The 19,587-nt window shown below is 44.6% G+C and overlaps 1 protein-coding gene across 1 annotated transcript; it reads right to left on the reverse strand.

The window, feature by feature from the left end:
- Nucleotides 1-6,682: 6,682 nt before the first annotated feature.
- Nucleotides 6,683-9,982, reverse strand: LOC126502121 (elongation factor 2-like). The gene is made up of 6 exons (XM_050142935.1): nucleotides 8,337-9,982; nucleotides 8,135-8,242; nucleotides 7,698-8,051; nucleotides 7,430-7,612; nucleotides 7,221-7,353; nucleotides 6,683-6,994 (listed from the first exon to the last, which is right to left on the reverse strand). Exons 1-6 carry the CDS (start codon nucleotides 9,939-9,941, stop codon nucleotides 6,801-6,803), a joined length of 2,577 nt encoding a protein of 858 aa, XP_049998892.1. The 5' UTR covers nucleotides 9,942-9,982; the 3' UTR covers nucleotides 6,683-6,800.
- Between the last annotated feature and the right edge of the window lie 9,605 nt (nucleotides 9,983-19,587).

Genomic DNA, 19,587 nt, shown 5'->3' on the forward strand with positions numbered 1-19,587 from the left:
GTGTATATGATTATTTTGTCAGCAGAAAGGTATGTATACCATGAATGTGCAGTTCTTGAGGAGGCCAGAAGAGGTCACCAGAGTCCCTGAAATTGGAGTTACAAATAGTTGTGAGGGGGTCACGTGTGCTGGGAGTGGAATCCAGGTCCTATGCAGGAGTGGCCAGTGCTCTTAATGGATGGCCCATCTCTCTAACCCCCAGATGATGCGTTTTAGGTAGAAGCTGATGAGGAAGGGGTAGCATTTCAGTGTGTAAGTGAAGACAAGAAACTTTGTGTTAAGACAGGAAACACTTCAACTGGTTATAGTGCTGTAGACAGAGAAATGGCAGGAGGTGAAGCTGAAAAATTAAAATAAGGCAGATGTGGTGACACACGCCTTTAGTCCCCACACTGGGGAGGCAGAGGCAGGTGGAACTCTGTGAGTTCAAGGCCACCCTGGTCTACAAAATGAGTTCTAAGCCAGTCAAAGCTACAAGGTGAGACATACCCCTCACACACACACAAAAAGGGAAAGAAAATGAACTCTTCAGTGGAGGATGGGGAGAAGCCAAGTGTTAGAGTGCTTGCTTACTGTGTGTGAGACTGGGTTCCAGACTATCGATGTGAATGAATGAATTCATGAATGAATGACTGCAATGAAAAGCTAAGGAAGGCTTAAGCATGTTTTCTGAAGTCTCTCTAGCTGGTGGTGGGTGGGGAGGAGACACAGGAAGGAGGGCAGAAGAGGTTGGGATGGGGCTCGGGAGCTGAGTGGCAGTGTTCCATTGGAGAGATGATATGGGGAAGCTACAGAGAGAGTTGAGAAATTTGGTGAGAGTGGATTCAATAGTATTTCATAATGGCTATTATGGGAGGGGAACTTCCCAAAAAGATCCCTGGTAGGTCTGGGACTTAGCAAATGAGCAGCCAGAGGGAATTCTGTTTAGACAAAGAACATGGGAGGAGTGGGAGCAAGACTTCCGCTTCAGATAATTTAAATATGAGCTGTTGAGATATTTGAGCAGCCAGTTGGCTTACAGCAGCCTGGAACTCAGATGAATATGTATTCGTTAGCAGTGCTTGACAGTGTTTAAGGCTACAGGACCGGGTGAGATGGTACAATGCAAAGCGTGGGGAGAGAAGAGAAATGGGCTTCAGAGAGAGTGCAGAGCGTCTCTTTGGAGACACACGTGGAGGCAGAGACAGGAAGAAAGGCCCGGCAATGTGTTTTACATCAGCCAAGCCTAGGAGAATCGAGGACAGCGTGGTGACATGAACACTGGATGGCGGCGGCGGAGTGGGCACTCCACTCATCCCTCTGAGAGGTTAAACGGTGGTCTGAAGAGAACTGGGTTTCATATCGTAGCTATTTCATGTGTTGAAACGGACTCTTACCAGCCCAGAGAACCGACTGTGGGCACCTCTTCCCAATTCTGTAATCAGTAACGACAAGCTGATAACTTGAATTCAGCCATGGTGCGAGTATTTGCATCATGGAAATTGGCGAATGTTTCCCCAAGCTTTTGGTTGTTTCTGGTTTTCTTTTAAAAAATTTGGGTTTAGATTTATTTTACTTAGTGTATGAATATTTCATCTGCATGTATATGTGTGTACCACATGGATGCCTGATGCCTGAGGAGGTCAGAAGAGGGCATTAGATCGCCTGGAGCTGGAGGTAAGATGGTTGTGAGCGACCATGTGGGTGCTGGGAACAGAGCCTGGGTTCTCTGCAAGAGCATCAAGTCCTTTTGACCTCGGAACCATCCCTCCAGTCCCCCTTGTTTTTTTTGACGGCTGTTTTTAAAAAATGAACCAGCATGCCATGCCTGGCACAGCTCCGTTTGTGATGAGGAGGGGGCACGGGCCTTCTTACTCTATCAGGGTCCATCAGAAAGTTCCGGAAGATTTTTCATGGGTATAAGTTCTCTTCAGAGGGGCCAGCTGAGTGTCTAAGCTTCCTTTGAAGTGGGATTTTACCTTTGCCACAGAATTCTCTACAGTCGCAGCCCATTAGTGACTAACCTTCACAAATTTGATGCAGACCATGAGGGGAAGAAAAGATGCAGTGTGGTCATATGAAGAATGTCTCCCAACACTGAGATGCTATAATTCTGCGATGGCTGCAGACATTCCAGGAAGTATAAGCAATAAACCACATTTCATTTACTCCTGGGCTTGTTTACATGGTAAAAAAAAATCATTAGGAAATTCTGGGACTCAGGGACTCAGAAATTTTCCCCAGTATTTTTCTTTTTTAAAAAAGTGCTATTCTGTGAAGATTAGCTGGAAGGTAAAGAGCTTAATATTTTCAATACCATAACAACTGAATTGGAACATTTGGTAAGCTAATTAGATAAGCAGATGAAAGACAAAATTATTTAAAGAACTATTGCTTTTTTTCCCCTCTCAGGGCTGGGGGTGAAATCCAGGGTCTCCCACATCCTAGGCAAGCATTTTACCACTGAGCTGTTCTCCCAGCCCGAGAGCCATTATTCTTCCTAAGCAGTAATCATGTGCTTATTAAAGAATTGCTTGTTTATGAAGGAATATTCTAGATTGTGCTGTCATCTAAAGGGGAGCTGAGGATAGAAGCGAAGGCTTTGCAGACGCTTCCATGTGCTAAGGGAGTCCAGCAGTCCTGAAAATCTGCTCTTTGACAGGTCCTTTACTCCAAACACGCAGCAACGATGAAGTTTATCAAGACTAGAATTTAAATAAACACTCCTGTAGTTCAAATCTGGAACAGAAACACAGAACTGTGAGCTAAGCAGAAGCCACAAGCTTATGGGATTCTGGGGCTGGAACCAGGCAATATTAACTAGAGTTTGGCTCATCCCAAGGAAATGAAAATCAAAGAGCTGCTTGCCCAGATGGGAGACTGAAGCCAAACTCGCTGCCTGAAGCCACAGGAATGGGAGGCTTCAGGAGGAACTCATGAAAGCAGGCTGACAGAGTTACTACTGCCCAGGGCTGCAGCATGAGCCAACCCTGGGCTTACTGGGCAGGGAGGACACAGCTACCACCTACGGCCAGCAGGAAGGGCAGCCTAATCCGTGCTGTCTTCAGGGTCACTGGGAGTGGGGTCTTGGAAGCACCACTAGTAGGTTGGAGTCTGAATGGACACTTTCTATAACCAAGTGTGGAATGAAGGCAAATCCAAATCCACTGCACACAGAGGAAAAACTGGGGGGGTATTAAAGGGAGAGAGGAAGGGAGGAAGGGAGAGAGAGAGAGAGAGAGAGAGAGAGAGAGAGAGAGAGAGAGAGAGAGAATATTCAAGCCTAGTTTCTAAGTGAGCTTCTCAACCAAATTCAAAGCCAAGAAAGTCAACAACAAAAATATAAGAACATGTATTTACTCCTGTTCTATTGCTGTGAAGAGACATCATGACCAAGGCAATGCTCATAAAAGAAAGCTGGGGCTTGCTTAGCATTTCAGAGGTTAGTCCATTATCATGGTGGGAGCAGGGCAGCACCCATGATTTTTAATTTTAATATAATAGCTGAGAGTTATGCCTGCTCTATAGGGAGAGAGAGACAGAGACAGAGAGAGACAGAGACAGAGATAGACAGAGACACACACACACAGAGAGAGAGAGAGAGAGAGAGAGAGAGAGAGAGAGAGAGAGAGAGAGAGACAGACTGACTAGGCCTGGGTCTGACATGGGCTTTTGAAACCATAAAGCCCACCCTTAGTGACACACTTCCTCCAAAAAAGCCACACCCACTCCAACAAGGGAACATAGTCCTTACAATCCTTTCAAATAGTTCCATACCCTGGTTGCTAAGCATTCAAATATGTTGCCTATGGGAAGCATGTTTACCCAAACCACCACACTCCTATTGGAATTAATTTTATAGAACAACTTGAGAAAAAACTTTAAATATGCTGAAATGTGCATGAGACATACAAGGAAGCTGCCAGGAGTGGTGGCTCCCGTCTATAACCTATAATCCAGCACTCAGGAAGCAGAGACAGGAGAGTCACAAGTTTAAGGCCAGCCTGCTCTGCTCTAAACAGTGAGCTTCAGACCAGACAGGGAGGTGTAGGAAGGTGTGTGAACGTGTGCATGTGCGTGCACACACACAGATACACACACATACAGGCTTACACAGAAACACAGTCACAGACACAGACAAACAGACACACAAGAGGACACACGGACAGATACACAGACACACATACACTGACAGACACACACACATGCACACACGTGTGCATGCACAGAGATGGGGGAAAAGGCATGAAAGCATAACTTTCATTGAGCAAAGCAAAACATTATGGGAAAAATTCAATGAAACCAGAACAGATAGTGAAAAGAATTAGAAATCTTAGAAATAAAATAATACTCATTTTTTTGTTATAGCAATTTTTAATTGATTTTATTGAGCTATACATTTTTCCTGCTTCCCTCTGTTCCTCTCCCCTTCAACCCTCTCCCATGGTACCCATGTTCCCAATTTATTTAGGAGATCTTGCCTTTGTCTACTTCCCATGTAGATTAGATCCATGTATGTCTCTCTTAGGATCCTCATTGTTGTCTAGGTTCTCTGGGATTGTGATTTGTAAGCTGGTTTTCTTTGCTTTATGTTTAAAAACCACTTAGGAGTGAGTACAGATGATAATTGTCTTTCTGGGTCTGGGTTACCTCATTCAAAATGATGTTTTCTAGCTCCATCCATTTGCCTGCATAATTCAAGATGTCATTATTTTTTTCTGCTGTGTAGTACTCCATTGTGTAAATGTACCACATTTTTCTTATCTATTCTTTGGTTGAGGGGCATTTAGGTTGTATCCAGGTTCTGGCTATGACAAACAATGCTTCTATGAACATAGTTGAGCATGTGTCCTTGTAGCATGATTGAGCATCCTTTGGATTGTTTTGGCTATCCTGGTTTTTTTGCTTTTCCATATGAAGTTGAGTACTTTTCTTTTGAGGTCTGTGAAGAATTTTACTGGGATTTTGCTGGGTATTGCATTGAATCTGTACATTGCTTTTGGTTAGATTGCCATTTTTTTTTTTACTATGTTAATTCTACTTACCCAAGAGCATGGGAAATCTTTCCACTTTCTGTTGTCTTCTTTAATTTTTTCAAAGATTTAAAGTTCTTGTCATACAAGTCTTCCACTTGTTTGGTTAGAGTTACTCTGAGATAATTTATGCTATTTGTGGCTATTGTGAAGGGTGATGTTTTTCTGTTTTCTTTCTCAGCACATTTATGATCTGTGTAAAGGAGGGCTACTGATTTTTTTGAGTTAATCTTGTATCCTGCTACATTACTGAAAGTGTTTATGAGTTTTAGAAGTTCCATGGTAGAATTTAGGGGGGGTCACTTATGTAAACTATCATATAGTCAGCAAATAGTAAGAGTTTGACTTCTTCTTTTCCGATTTGTATCCCTTTGATCTCCTTTTGGTGTCTTATTGCTCTAGCTAGGACCTCAAGAACTATATTGAACGGATATGGAGAGAGTGGACAACCTTGTCTTGTTCCTGATTTCAGTGGGGTCGCTGTGGGCTTCTCTCCATTTAGTTTGATGTTGGCTGTTGGCTTGCTATATCTTGCCTTTATTATGTTAGGTATGTATCCCTGCTCTTTCCAAGACCTTTATCATGAAGGGATGTTGTATTTTGTTGAAAGGTTATTCGGCATCTAATGAGATGATCATGTGGTTTTTATTTTCCAGTTTGTTTATATGGTGGATTACGTTGACAGATTTTTGTATGTTGAACCATCCTGCATCTCTGGGATGAAGCTGACTTGATCATGGTGGATGATGGTTCTGATGTGTTCTTGGATTCAATATGCCAGAATTTTATTTAGTATTTTTGCATCAATGTCCATGAGTGAGATTGCTCTGTAATTCTCTTTTCTAGTAATGTCTTTATGTGGTTTGGGTATCAGGGTAATTGTAGCCTCATAAAAAGAGTTTGGCAATGTTCCTTCTGTTTCTACTGTGTGGAAAAATTTGAGGAATATTGGTATTAGTTCTTTGAAAATCTTGTAGAATTCTGAGCTGAAACCATCTGGTCCTGGGCTTTTTTTTTGTTGGGAGACTTTTGATGTCTGTTTCCACTTCTTCAGCAGTGATAGGTCTGTTTAATTTGCTTATCCGGTCTTGATTTAATTTTGGTAAGTGATATTTATCCAGAAAGTTGTACATTTTCTTTAAGTTTTCCAATTTTGTGGAGTACAGGTTTTCAAAATATGACCTGATGATTCTCTGCACTTCCTTCCTGTCTATTGTTATGTCCTTTTTATTTCTGATTTTGTTAATTTGGATATTCTCTTTCTCTTTCCCTCTCTCTGGCTTTTAGTTAGTTTGGATAAAGGTTTGTCTATTTTGTTGATTTTCTCAAAGAACCAATCTTTGTCTCATTGATTCTTTGTATTGTTTTCTTTGTTTCTATTTTGTTGTTTTTAGCCCTCAGTTTGATTATTTCCTGCTGTCTAGTTCTCTTGGATGAGTTTGTTTTTTTTTTCTAAAGTTTTTTTTTAATGTTCTGTTAATTTACTAGTGTGGGATTTTTCCAGTTTCTTTTTTTTTTTTTTTAACCTCTGAATGTGTTTATTTATAGACTTTTGACATCCGAGCATTTCTGAGAATGACAGCATGGTGTCCCGCCCACCCCATGGCCCGCCAGTCCAGCCTGCAGAGGGGACTTTGCTGCCTTGGAATTCCAAAATAAATAGAATCCACTTGTTAGCACGCGCAGTTATGGCAGATGGCCCCACAATCTCCGGAGCGGCACTATGGGACAGTCTCAAGGTGTCTTCTGATGGGCGGGCACCGTGCAGTGTCCGGCAGTGCCGAGCATCTACAGTTTGTCCAGGAAGTTGTCCAGCGCCGGGATGCCCTCCTTCAGGCCTTTGCGCTTGCGGGTCTCGGCGACTACTTGGCAGGGGCGGCTGCTGTTGTCAAAGGGGTCCCCAGGCAGGATCTGCCAGTGGTCGAACACACACTGGGGGAAGGCCTGGCCACCCGTGTTGGAGCGCAAATCGGCTGTGAAACCTGCACCAAGAGGCAAGACACTCAGCAAGGAGCCTAGCCCCAGGTCTGGGCCTCCCCATCTCCCTGCCCAGTGATTCTTTGGTCTTCTGTCAGATCTGCCTGCCTGTGACACCCATCCCACAAGATGTGACACAGGCATCTTGTTTTGGTTCCACTAATATGCAAACCAGCAAACTCAGGGAGAAGAGGCCTGGGACACCACAGGAGAGCCAGGGAAGGTACTCACCAAAGGACTCATTGACAGGCAAGTAGGCCTTGACCACAAACATGGGGGTGCCAGCCACCTGGGACTCCTCAAACACATGACCACGCTTCCTGTTCAGGACACCATAGATGCCACCCACAACTTGCTCAGGACACTGCGGGAAAGAGAGAAGCAGTGAGAATCAAGAGTGCACAGGAGGATGGGCAGATGCCACAGACAGGTAGGTTTACCTGGATCTCCACAAGGTAGATAGGCTCCATGAGGCGGGGCTGTGCAGTCAACACACTGGCATAGAGGCAGCGCCGGGCTGTGGGGATGATCTGGCCACCACCTCGGTGGATGGCATCAGCGTGCAGAGTCACATCATGAACATCGAATCGCACACCACGCATGTTCTCCTCACAGAGAGCACCCTAAGGAAAGAAAGCTGGCTAGTCACACCCCAATAATTCAGAAGCCAAGCTCCCCACAGGCAGTCTGCGCAGGCCCTCCGCTCACCTCCTTAGTGGCCCACTGGAACCCAGCCACCACGCTGTCCTTGATCTCATTCAGGTACTGCACACCCTTGGTGATGTCCGTCAGGATGTTGGGGCCGGTGCCGTCAGGCCCGAAGCACCAGATCTTACGGGCTTCGGCGACATCCCACTCGTACTTCTCAGCCAGGTAGCGTGCCCGAGCCTTGAGCTCCTGGCGAGCAGAGACTTCCCCCTTGTCGATGTCCTCAGCCAGGCCGTCAGGGAAGGGCCGGGCCTTCATGTACAGCCGGTTGTGCTTGTTGGGGGACTTGGACAGGCATAAAACATTCGACTCCTCGCTCACTGTCTCCCGGTATGAGACAACAGGGTCCGATTTCTGCAGAAGGGAGCACCCATTACTGCTGGAAACACCTGCAGGCAGCAGCACGGCTCTTGGCAGGACCCTGAGGAAGTACCCACCTTGATGGGGATGCAGGCATGGTCTTCTTCCAAGTCCTTGAGGCAGATCTCCAGGTGCAGTTCCCCTGCTCCGGCAATGATGTGCTCCCCAGACTCCTCAATGATGCACTATGGGAACAGAGTCAGCTGGCACCGCCCTCCTCTCCCAGGGCTCCCTCCTAGACCTCACCACAGCATACCAGCACCAGAGCCTGAGGCACACCTGCACCATGGGGTCGGACTTGGCGAGTCGCTTCAGCCCCTCCACCAGCTTGGGCAGGTCGGCAGGGTTCTTGGCCTCCACAGCCACTCTGACGACAGGGCTGACGCTGAACTTCATCACACGCATGTTGTGCGCCTGCTCGAAGGTGGTGATCGTCCCAGTCTTCACCAGGAACTGGTCCACACCGACCAGCCCCACAATGTTCCCACAGGGCACATCCTCAATGGGCTCCACATAGCGCCCCATCATCAGGATGGTTCTATGGATGGGCTTCAAGTACAGGTCCTCCTTCTTCCCGGGTGTGTAGTTGGGGCCCATGATGCGGACCTTGAGTCCTGTTGACACCACCCCAGAGAACACTCTACCAAAGGCATAGAAGCGGCCTTTGTCGGAAGTTGGCACCATCTTGGAGATGTACATCATGAGAGGGCCCTTGGGGTCGCAGCTTTTAATGCCCATGGCAGCCTCGTCATCAGGCGGCCCCTCATAGAGCAGCTCACAGCGGTACTTCTGCGCGGTGACAGGGGACGGCAGGTGGATGGTGATCATCTGCAGCAGCGCGTCCCCTGCAGGCAGCCAGCGCCGCATCACAGCTTTAAGCAGCGGCTTGCCCTCCTTGTCCTTGTCCTCACTGTCCAGCTTGATGTCCAGCTTCTCGATCAGCTTGGCCGTCTCCTCCTTTCTGAAGTTCATGATGGCATCGAACACCTTGAAGATTGGGTCCAGGATGAGCTGGCAAAAGGTGCGAGGCAGCTTCTTCCCATCAGGGCTGTTTGCCGACTTGCTGAATTTGCCATTGGCTGGATCAAAATACCTGTCTCCCCACAGTTTCTTCATCATATCCTCCACTTTCTTGGCCCATTCGGCTGGCCCCAGTTGGCCCTCACCCTTGGCTGCAAATTTGGCTACATACATCTCTGCGAACTGCTTCAAAGTGAAGGCCCAGCCATGCAGGCCAGAGCCGAAACCCACGGTGCCCAGCACGGGGTCAATCATGATATTGCCCATGGGCCCACTCTCGCCCTCGCCGTAGGTGGAGATGATGACATTGACATTCTCCACGATGCGCTGGAAGGTCTGGTACAGCTCCTCAGGCTCCAACTGCAGCTCAAGCAGAGCACGGTCCATCTTGTTCATCATCAGCACAGGCTTGATGCGCTCGGCAATGGCCTGCCGCAGCACCGTCTCCGTCTGCACGCAGACACCAGACACGCAGTCCACCACCACCAGAGCTCCATCGGTGACACGCAGGGCAGCTGTCACCTCCGAGGAGAAGTCGACGTGGCCTGGGGAGTCGATGAGGTTGATGAGGAAGCCGGAGCCGTCCTTGCTCTGCTTGATGAAGTTCAGGTCGTTCTCAGACAGTTCATAGAAGAGGGAGATGGCGGTGGATTTGATGGTGATACAACGCTCCTGCTCGTCCTTGCGGGTGTCGGTGAAGCGGGTCTCCCCAGCTCGCGCAGAGGCAATGATGCCGGCCTTGCACACCAGGGAGTCCGTCAGCGTGGACTTGCTGTGGTCCACGTGGGCGATGACAGACATGTTCCGGATGTTGGCTTTCTTGTCCATGATGGCACGGATCTGGTCTACCGTGAAGTTCACCATGGTTGCGGATGGCGCTGGATTCTCACGGGCAGAACAGAAGAACGAGCTGCACCGGCGATGGCGGCGGCTGCGGCGGAAGAGACCCTCCAGTTTCTTTATGTAGACATTTGGTGCTATGAACTTTCCTCTTAACACTGCTTTCATTGTGTCCCATAAATTTGGGTATGTTGTGTGATGATTTTCATTGAATTTAGGAAGTCTTTAATTTTTTCTTTTATTTCTTCCTTGACCCATTGATGATTCAGGTGAACATTGTTTAATTTCCATGTGTTTGTGGACTTTCTAATTTGTTGTTATTGAATTCTAGTTTTAAGCCATGGTGATCCGATAAGATACATGGAGTTATTCCAATTTTTTTTGTATCTGTTGAGGTTTGTTTTGTTACTGAGTATGTGGTCAATTTTTGAGACGGTTCCATGAGGTGCTAAGAAGAAGGTATATTCTTTTATGTTTGGATGGAATGTTCTATAGATGTCTGTTAAGCCTATTTGAGTCATAATATCTATTAGTTCCCTTATTTCTCTATTAATTTTTTGTCTGACTGACCTGTTCAGTGGTGAGAGTGGAGTGTTGAAGGCTCCCACTATTAGTGTGTGTGATTTAATGTGTGATTTAAGCTTCAGAGTGTTTCTTTTAAATATGATAGTGCCCTTGTATTTGGGGCATAGATATTGAATTGAGATTTACTCTTGATGGACTTTTCCTGTGACCAATATGAATTGTCCATCTTTGCCTCTTTCAATAGATTTTAGCTTGAAGTGTATTTTGTTAGATATTAAAGTAGCTATACCAGCTTGTTTCTTAGGTCCATTTGCTTGGAAAAATTTTTCCCAACCTTTTACTCTAAGGTGAGGTCTGTCTTTGGGGTTGAGATACGTTTCTTGTATGCAGCAGATGTATGGATTCTGTTTTCGTATTCTTTTAGCCTGTGCCTTTTTATAGGGGAGTTGATTCCATTTATATTAAAGCATATTAATGACCAGTGATTGCTATCTCTTGTTAATTTAATTTTCATGGTTGTTGATGTTATTTTGTATGTTTTTCCCTTCTTTGGGATTTGCTGCTGTGAGATCATCAATTGTCTGTGTTTTTGTTGATGTAGCCAACTTACTTGGGTTGGAGGTTTCCTTCTAGTACTTTGTGTAGGGCTGGGTTTGTGGCTAGGTATTGGTGAAATCTGGTTTAGTCATGGAATATCTTATTTTGTCCATCTATGGTGATTGAAAGTTTTGCTGGGTATAGTAGTCTAGGCTGTCATCACTGGTCTCTTAATGTCTGCATAATGCTTGACCAGTACCTTCTTGTCTCCATTGAGAAGTCAGGTGTATTTCTGATAGGTCTGCTTTTATATGTTACTTGGCCTTTTTCCTTTGCAGCTCTTAATAGTCTTTCTTTATTCTGTATGTTTAAGGTTTTTATTATTATGTGATTTGGGGACTTTTTTTTGATCCAGTCTATTTGATGTTCTGTAGGCTTCTTGTATCTTCATAGGCATATCTTTCTTTAGGTTGGGAAAGTTTTCTTCTATGATTTTGTTAAATATGTTTTCTGTACGTTTGAGTTGAATTTCTCCTTCTTCTATACCTATTATTCTTAGCTTTGATCTTTTCATGGTGTCCCATATTTCCTGGATATTATGTGTTAAGCTTTTGTTAGATTTAATGTTTTCTTTGACTGATGAGTCTATTTCTTCTATTGTATCATCAGAGCTTGAGACTCTCTCTTCCATCTCTTGTATTCTGCTGTTTATGCTTGTATTTGTGGTTCCTGATTGTTTTCTCATGATTTCTGTTTCTATAATTTTCCTGACTTGTGTTTTCTTTTTTGTCTCTATTTCAGTTTTCAAGTCTTGAATAGTTTCTTTTATATGTTTGATTGTTTTTTGTTTTGTTTTGTTTTCTTTAAGGGATTTGTCTTCCAATTTTTTGTTTTTCTTTTCCTCCATTTCTTGAGGGAATTTTTCATTTTTTCTTTAAGGGCCTCACACATTCTCCTGAAGTTATTTTTTAGGTCATTTTTTTCTGCTTCATCTATATTTGTTCAAGTCTTGCTGTTTAGGGTCACTAGTTTTTTTACTAGTGTTCTGCGCTCTTTCTTGTCTGCTCTTACCTTGTCTACTCCTCTTTTCCTCTGATTGATGTAGTATGGGTTGTCTGTGACTCTGGTCAGCAATCTTCCAGGTGCCAGTGCATTCTTGGTGCAGTCAGTGCCATAGTTCCGGTCATCCTGTTGGTCACTCCGTGTTCCTGGAGATTTCTCGGTGCTCCCAGGGTTTCCTCTGCTCCTGTGGAGTTCACTGTCTCAGGCCTGCTCTGGCCTAGGTTGATGTCTCAGTCCTGTTTCTGTAAATGTCACTGGTCTGGATCTGCTCCTGTGGAGGTTCCTGGCTTGAGGCTGGTCCCACAAAGGTCTCTGGCTCTGATCTATTCCCTTGGAGGTCCCAGACTCACATCCAGACCTGCAGAGGCCTCTGGTTCCTGCCTACACCCTTGAGGTCCCAGACTTATACCTGGACCTGCACAGGTCTCTGGCTCCGGCCCACTCCCTCAGCGGTTGCTCCCCTGTACCTGCCCTATGGAGTTTGTTGTCTCAGATCTGCTCTGGCCCAGGTTTCTGGCTCAGTCCTGTTTCTGTAAATATCCCTGGTCTGGATCCTCTCCTGCTCCGGTGGAGTTTGCCATCTCAAGCCCGCTCCAGCCCAGGTAGCTGGCTCAGTCCAAAATACATACTCATTAAAATAAAAATCCAGTAGATAATGTAAGCCATAAACTGAAAATAGTTTCAAGAGAAAATTACAAAATTGATGATAATGCTGAACCTTTCACCATGGAAACAGGGCAGAGAGACAAAGAGGAGCAGTCAGGGAACTGGGGGTTTATCTATAAGGATGTGACATGTGTTCATTAGGAGCTTCAGAGATGGGAATGAAAGGAATTACAGAGAAGTAGTATCTAAAGAGATCATAGTGAATATGTTTTTTATTATTAAAAAAATGAAAGGACCAGAGAGATTGTTCAGCAGTTAAGAGCACTTGTTGGTCTTGCAGAGGATCTGGGTTCAGTTCCCAGCACCCACATGATGGCTTATAATCGTTCATAACTCCAGTTCCATGGGAACTGATACCCTCTTCTCACCTCCAAAAACACCAGACATGCACATGGGGGCAGGCAAAACACTCGTACACATAAGCTAAAATAAATAAATCTAAATTTAAAAAGAAATGAGGGCTGGTGAGACAGCTCAGTGTGCAAGGGAGTGAGTGTGTTGCTCAAGCATTAGAACACAAGTTTGAATCCTTGGCACCCATGTAAAAAGCTAGATGTGACCACATGTGTGACCGTAACTCGGTACTGTGGGACAGAGGCAGATTTGCTGGCTGTCAGCCTCGCTCCAGTTTCAGTTAGAGACTGTCCCAAGGGAATAAGGCAGAGAGTGAGGACACCCGACATCCTCCTTCTGCATGTGGGTGCAGAAACTCACATACATGTGTGTACAGGCTACACACACACACACACACACACACACACACACACAAATGAGGTCTCATGTAGAACTCTAAGTAGAATATATATTATAAATCTATACATCTCAGTAAAATTATACAGTGTTAGAAATAAAGAGAAAACATAACAGCCATTATAGGGAAGAGAAATGAGAATCTGACTGATTGCTGACATCCCCTTGGCAAAATCTGGTACCAGAAGACAGTGAAATATGTCTTTTACGTTGGCAAGGGGAGATAACTGATAGTGTGCAGTGACACACCTCTAAAGACAATGATCCAATTGTATGGGCCAATTAAAGGCATTTTCAAAAATAGGTCAAGAAAGTGAATGAAATCAGTGACTACCAACAAGATAGGAAGGTAACATGTAAAGGTTTGAGCTAATACACATCATGAATACATACAATATTTCAAACTTCCAAAGAAAATTTAGTTCTTTGTTTTCAAGTATATCTAGAACTTTTATAATAGAAAAATTTCACATGTAATTTAGTCTCAGCAAAATTTTTCTTTTAAAAGTTGCTATCATACAGACTACATGAACGGCTGTAATTCATCTGAACTAGAAATTAATACTAAGGGTATCATTTAAATTGTCACGTACTTTGAATCTTAAGATTCCCACCCAGGGGGCTGAGAGTACAGCACAGTGGTAGAGTGCCTGCCTGGTGCTTATGTGAGGCTCCTCACTGAACACAAAAGGAAAAACCCAACAAAAAGGAAACTGTTAAAAAGAGGTTGGACATGGTGGTGTATTTCACAACCCTTGCCCTAGGGAGGCTGAGGTAGAAATCACAATGATAACAACTCAAACATTCATAGGTAAAAATATTTAGACATGAGCAATAGGCGATGGCAGGGTATCTCAGAAAGTAAAGTCATTTTGTCACACAAACTGGGAGACCGAGATTCAGCCCCACAACCCATGTAAAGATGAAAGGAGAGAACCAACCCCACCAAGTTGTCCTCTGACCTCTTCACCTATAAGGTGGCACATGCCAGTGCCCCCTTGTCACATGTGTGTGTGCGCGCAAGTGTGCGCACATGCCTTAATTGTATGCTTTAAGTGTATGCCTTAATTGTAGTTGCTAGACAAAAAAAAAAAAGGTTGGAAACAAGTTCTTTTTGAAAAATACCAGGGTAGCACCAAATTTAAAGAATGGAGAAGAAGGCCTATTGGTTTCCGAGGGCTGCCACAGGTGGAGGGCTGAACACAACAGACGTTTGTTGTTCTGTAGTTCTAGAGGTCAGAGTTTGAAATCAAGGTGTCTTCTTGGTCACACCTTCCTTGCTTGGGAAGGAAATCCCCCCTGCCTCTCTCACGGCTTCTGGAGCTCCATAGTCTCGTGACACCCTTGGTTTGTGGCGCCATTGTTCCACCTTGGCCCTGTCATGGATGTCTCTCCATGTGTCCTTACTCCCCCTCATTTCTGGGTCCACATTTCCTCTCCTTCCTCCTCTCCTCTCTCTTTCTTTCTTTCTTTCTTTCTTTCTTTCTTTCTTTCTTTCTTTCTTTCTTTCTTTCTTTCTTTCTTTCTTCTGTGATTGGATGAACCTTGGGCCTGGCACATGCTAGTAAATATTCTGCCACTGTTTTAAAATAGTTTATTACATGTATTTCTATTTATTGTGTGTGCACATGCACACTCATATGCATGACACAACCTGCAGTGGAAGTCAGAGGACAGCTTTTGGGAGTCAGTTCTCTCCTATCACGTGGACCTCAGGGATAAACTCAAGTCGCCAGTCTTGGCAGCAAGCAGCTCTACCTGTAGACATCTTGCAAGCCCCCTACCTTTTCTCATGAGGCTTTTGGACATGTTAGGTTAGGGGCTCACCATATTCCAGTTTGACTGAACCCTGACTTAACTAATTCTATTTGGGAAAAAGAAATCTAATGTGAATACAGAATTTTTAATGAGTCTGGTGAAAAACGAAACAAAAGGATTCACGTGGGCATCAGGCATCGTGAAGGTGGTCAGTGTGTGAAGAGTCAGGAACCACTGTGCCATGAAGAAGATGCTAGAACACCTTTAGTAGTCACAGCTTCTCAACCAATGAGAAAAACTAGAAAACGTGAACACTTTTCTTTCTTTCCTTTTGAGACATGGTCTCACGTAGTCCCTGCTGGTCTTGAACTGTGTAGCCAAGGACGATCTTGACCTCCTGGTCCTTCTGCCTCCACTCCATACCCGGAGTACTCAAATTATAGGCATGTATCACTGTGCTCAGATTAATAAACACTTCTCTTTAAAATGTGAGTCGACAGTCTTGCCCAACATATGAGGGTTCTTTTGTCATTGTTTTGACGTATTGGCGTGCTGGGGATCAGCTTTGGAATGTTATGCATGCTAGGCAAGTTCTCTGACACTGAGCTGCACCCCTAGCCAGTAATGTCTAGTCAGAATCAATTTGAGCTGAGATACCACAGTTCAGAGTCAACATCCCAGGGCTGGGGATGAAGCACAGTGGCGGAGTCCTTGATGAATACGCACTGGGCCCAGGCTCCATTGCTAGCGCCACCACAGACAGAAGTCATGTCCGGCTAGATGTTGACTTTTGTCTTCTGGTTCTCGAACTGTGCAAAAATGAAGTGGAAGAGAGCTTGCAATTGAGTGAGAGATTTTGCCAAATAAAAATTCATTCTACTCCCTGGAGTGTGGTGCCTAGTGATTTATGGCAGCTTCACAGAGTGAGGATGGTGCCCTAGAGTGACAGCTTACCAAGAAGCAGCATGGTCGAATTTAAGGGACATGCACAAATATGGACGTGGACTCAGCATATGATTCACGTTTATTTTTAGGGCAACTTGTGCTCATCTGGGAGGGAATAGCACATCAGGGATGTTTTAAAGATCTTGGATGGTAAGTGTCTTCCCACGAGCAGTGCCTCTTCCCCGGGCTCACACTAGATCTCATTTTCAACATTTTAGAAGCAAAAGTGACCAGAAAAGGTGCTAATCGTCAGCAATGACCTGTGGGGTTAGAAAAAAAAAATCCTAGGAAATGTCAGTTCTAATCATTAGGCAAATACTTTCTTTTATTTGGATACACCAAACACATCTTCGCACTTACACTAATATTTCAGTGTGTCTATAAAATGCACATAGGAGGAATAATAACGAGACTGCTGACAGATCTGTGGTTCAGCTCAGTTTGCAAGTATCTCTTCTCTACGTGTATTCCTATTCAATAAGAGATCCGCAAGCCCGCTGAGCTGGCATTTCACCTACGCACTGTTTTCTGTCTGCTTCTTAGCAAGGGACAGCATGTTCCACATCTGATCTGCACTGCATTCCCACCTTGTGGTTCTGGCTTTGCTCTGTTCATGTCAGCTTAACCGTTTAGTGGTCTGTCCATTCACGCTCCCTCACCTTCAGCTTCTGACTTACTTCCCTTCCCCACTCAGAAATGTCCCATATTTTTCTTGACTGTGTTCTAGAATGTTCTCCTGCTCATATTTTTTACAAATGGCAGGCTGTTCTCAAAGGAGGGGAAATTAATGGCATTATTCTTCAGTACTTCTTAAAAACTGTAGTCAAATGAAAATACAATGATTCTTTTTTCCCTGTGTGTTCTAGTTTCATATCTGTTTCTATGATAAATATCCAAACGAAAAGCACCTCAGAGAAGAAAGGGGTTTATTTTAGTTTACAGTTTCAAGTCACCATCCACCATGGAGAGAAAATCAAAGCAGACGCTCAAAACAGCTGGTCACATTACATCCCCAGTCAAGAGCAAAGCAAAACGAACACACCCATGTGGTCTGCTTGCCCTCTCTCTGTTCAGCTAGCTTTCTCTACTCTTACACAGTTCAAAACCCAAGCCCTGAGGCAATGCAGCCCAGAATGGCATAGGTCCTCCCACATCAATTAACAACCAAATCAAATCTGTCTCCCACAAGCCAACTTGATCTAGATACTTCCTTATCAGAGACTCTTTCCCCAAGTAATTCTATGTCACGGCAAGTTGACATCTAAAACTATCCGTGTGCTTCCCATATTTGACCCAAACAATCAAGGCATTGCCAAATCTAGCTTTCATGTTTTTGCAAAGGTGACCTCATTGTCTGCACAAGTTTGGCTTGTCCTAGAATTGATGTCAAGCCCAGGTACAAGTCGTAAGACAGCAATACCATGGCTGGACTCCAAGCTTATGTGCTGCTCCGTTTCCCGTGTGCACATCCATCACTGTGCCTTTGCTTTTAACGGCCTCTCCATCTGAGCACTTCTTGTTCCTAAAGCTCCTCCTCCCAGCTGAAAACCTGGGGACTGGAGCCAAGACCTCACGGAGGACAGGATTCAACTAGAGATGGCCTCTGCACTGCTGGGATCTTCCCACCTTACCAACTGTCTTCCCCAAGGGCCAGCTTAAAAACTTCCCATCTAGGAGAAGTTCTTGGAACTTTCTAGTAGCCTGTCCCTTCTTTGATCTCATATATGTTTATTGGTACCCCTCTTTGGAGATTATCATTCTTTCTTTTGCACTGTGGTTTTTTGTGTACAAGCGCTATGTCCCCCAAAGACTTGTGTGATAGTGGTTTGATCATAGAATGGTGCTTTTGTGGGGGATGTAATCTTTTAGAGGAGGCCCTACTGTGAAGTCTTAAAGTCAGTTGAAGAGGATTGTGGTGCTCCAGTCCTTTTCTCTCTCTCTCTCTCTCTCTCTCTCTCTCTCTCTCTCTCTCTCTCTCTCTCTCTCTCTCGTTGTTTCCTGGTTCACTAGGTGGTTCTGCTCTGCCACACACCCAAGCTGTGAGGCGCTGCTTTATCCCTGGCCCCCAAAGCAACGGGGCCAGTCAGTCATGGACAGAAACCTCCAGTGTGGTGAGCCCAAATCTGCCTTTACTCTTTAGAAGTTGATCATATCAGTTATTTGTCTTAGTAACAGAAAGATGATTTACGCGGATCATGTTTTCCTTTCTGTTATTAGGCCAGAACCTATTCTATTCAGTCTTGTGCTTCTCATATTACCTAGTCTTGTATTGGTAGAGATTCGTTGTATACTTATTAAATTAATGAAATGCCTTTTGGATTCTGGATAATTTGTGGCCATGGAAAATATATAAAACTGGGCACAGCAGCATGCCAGTTAACTCAGGGAATCCTTTCAAGTTATGCCTTCATGGCGCTGTACCACATTTCTGTGGTTCTGGACTTTGTGTAATAGTGAAAATGTTTTATATCTGTGTAACCCAATGTGTTACAGCAGCCACATGTGACTATTGCACGAGATCAAAGAAATGAAAGTTTAATTTTATGCAATTTAAACACATGTGGCTACCACATTAGATATAGTTTTAGACTATCTTGGCACTTCAGTTTTTGTTTGTTTGTCTTGGCTTTTGTTGTTGTCGTCGAGTCTTCTTGTCTTGTTCCTTTGCGTTCATTTGAAAAATTAAAGCTTGCTTGCCTGGTAAGATATGGCTTCATCACCTTCCAGGCTCCCAACTCCACATTCTTCATGGCTTCCTAGGAGAAAGACAGGCTCCTGGAGCTTCATGAGTGCTCTTGGCTTCCCCTGACCCCGCACTTAGGTTTGCTTTGTGCAGTGTAGATATGATGCTGTGTAGGTGGTATACCATTGTTTACCCGTGTTGTTTTCAGAGCTTTGAAGCCCATGCTTCGCACGCATGCCCAGTTTATGCTCGCCCACTAAGGCCCATGTTTTGCGCATGCCCAGTTCATGCTCGCCTACCAAACTGCACCCTCACACTATTTGCTGTTGTTTTGAATCTCAAACTTTTCTCTTTTTTAAATAAAAGATTATTTATTTACTTAGTTGGTTAGTTTTTGTATGTGTTTGTCTGTGAGGGCATATGCACGCACAGCACACTTGTGGAGGTCCAAGGGCAGCTTTGGGTGGTAGTCCTCACCTTCCACGTTGCTTTTGGGGCACAGTCTCTTTTATTGTTTGCCATGAAGTCGTATACTACAGGTTAGCTGGCACCTGAGCTTCTTGGGGACTCTCATGTCCCTGCCGTCCATCTTGAGGTAGAGGTAGGCCGATTAGGTCAAGACTGTCCTGAGTTACATAGCCAGTTTGAGGATAGCCTGGCATATAAGAGATCTGGGCTCAAAAAAAAGGGTGGGGGTGGTCTCCTCTCTCAAAAGAGCTCCAACTTTCTTCTTTCCTGTTAATA

Source organism: Alexandromys fortis, unplaced genomic scaffold, assembly GCF_014885135.2.
Source record: "Alexandromys fortis isolate MF-2015 unplaced genomic scaffold, M_Fortis_MF-2015_v1.1 scaffold_51, whole genome shotgun sequence".
NCBI lineage: Eukaryota > Metazoa > Chordata > Mammalia > Rodentia > Cricetidae > Alexandromys > Alexandromys fortis.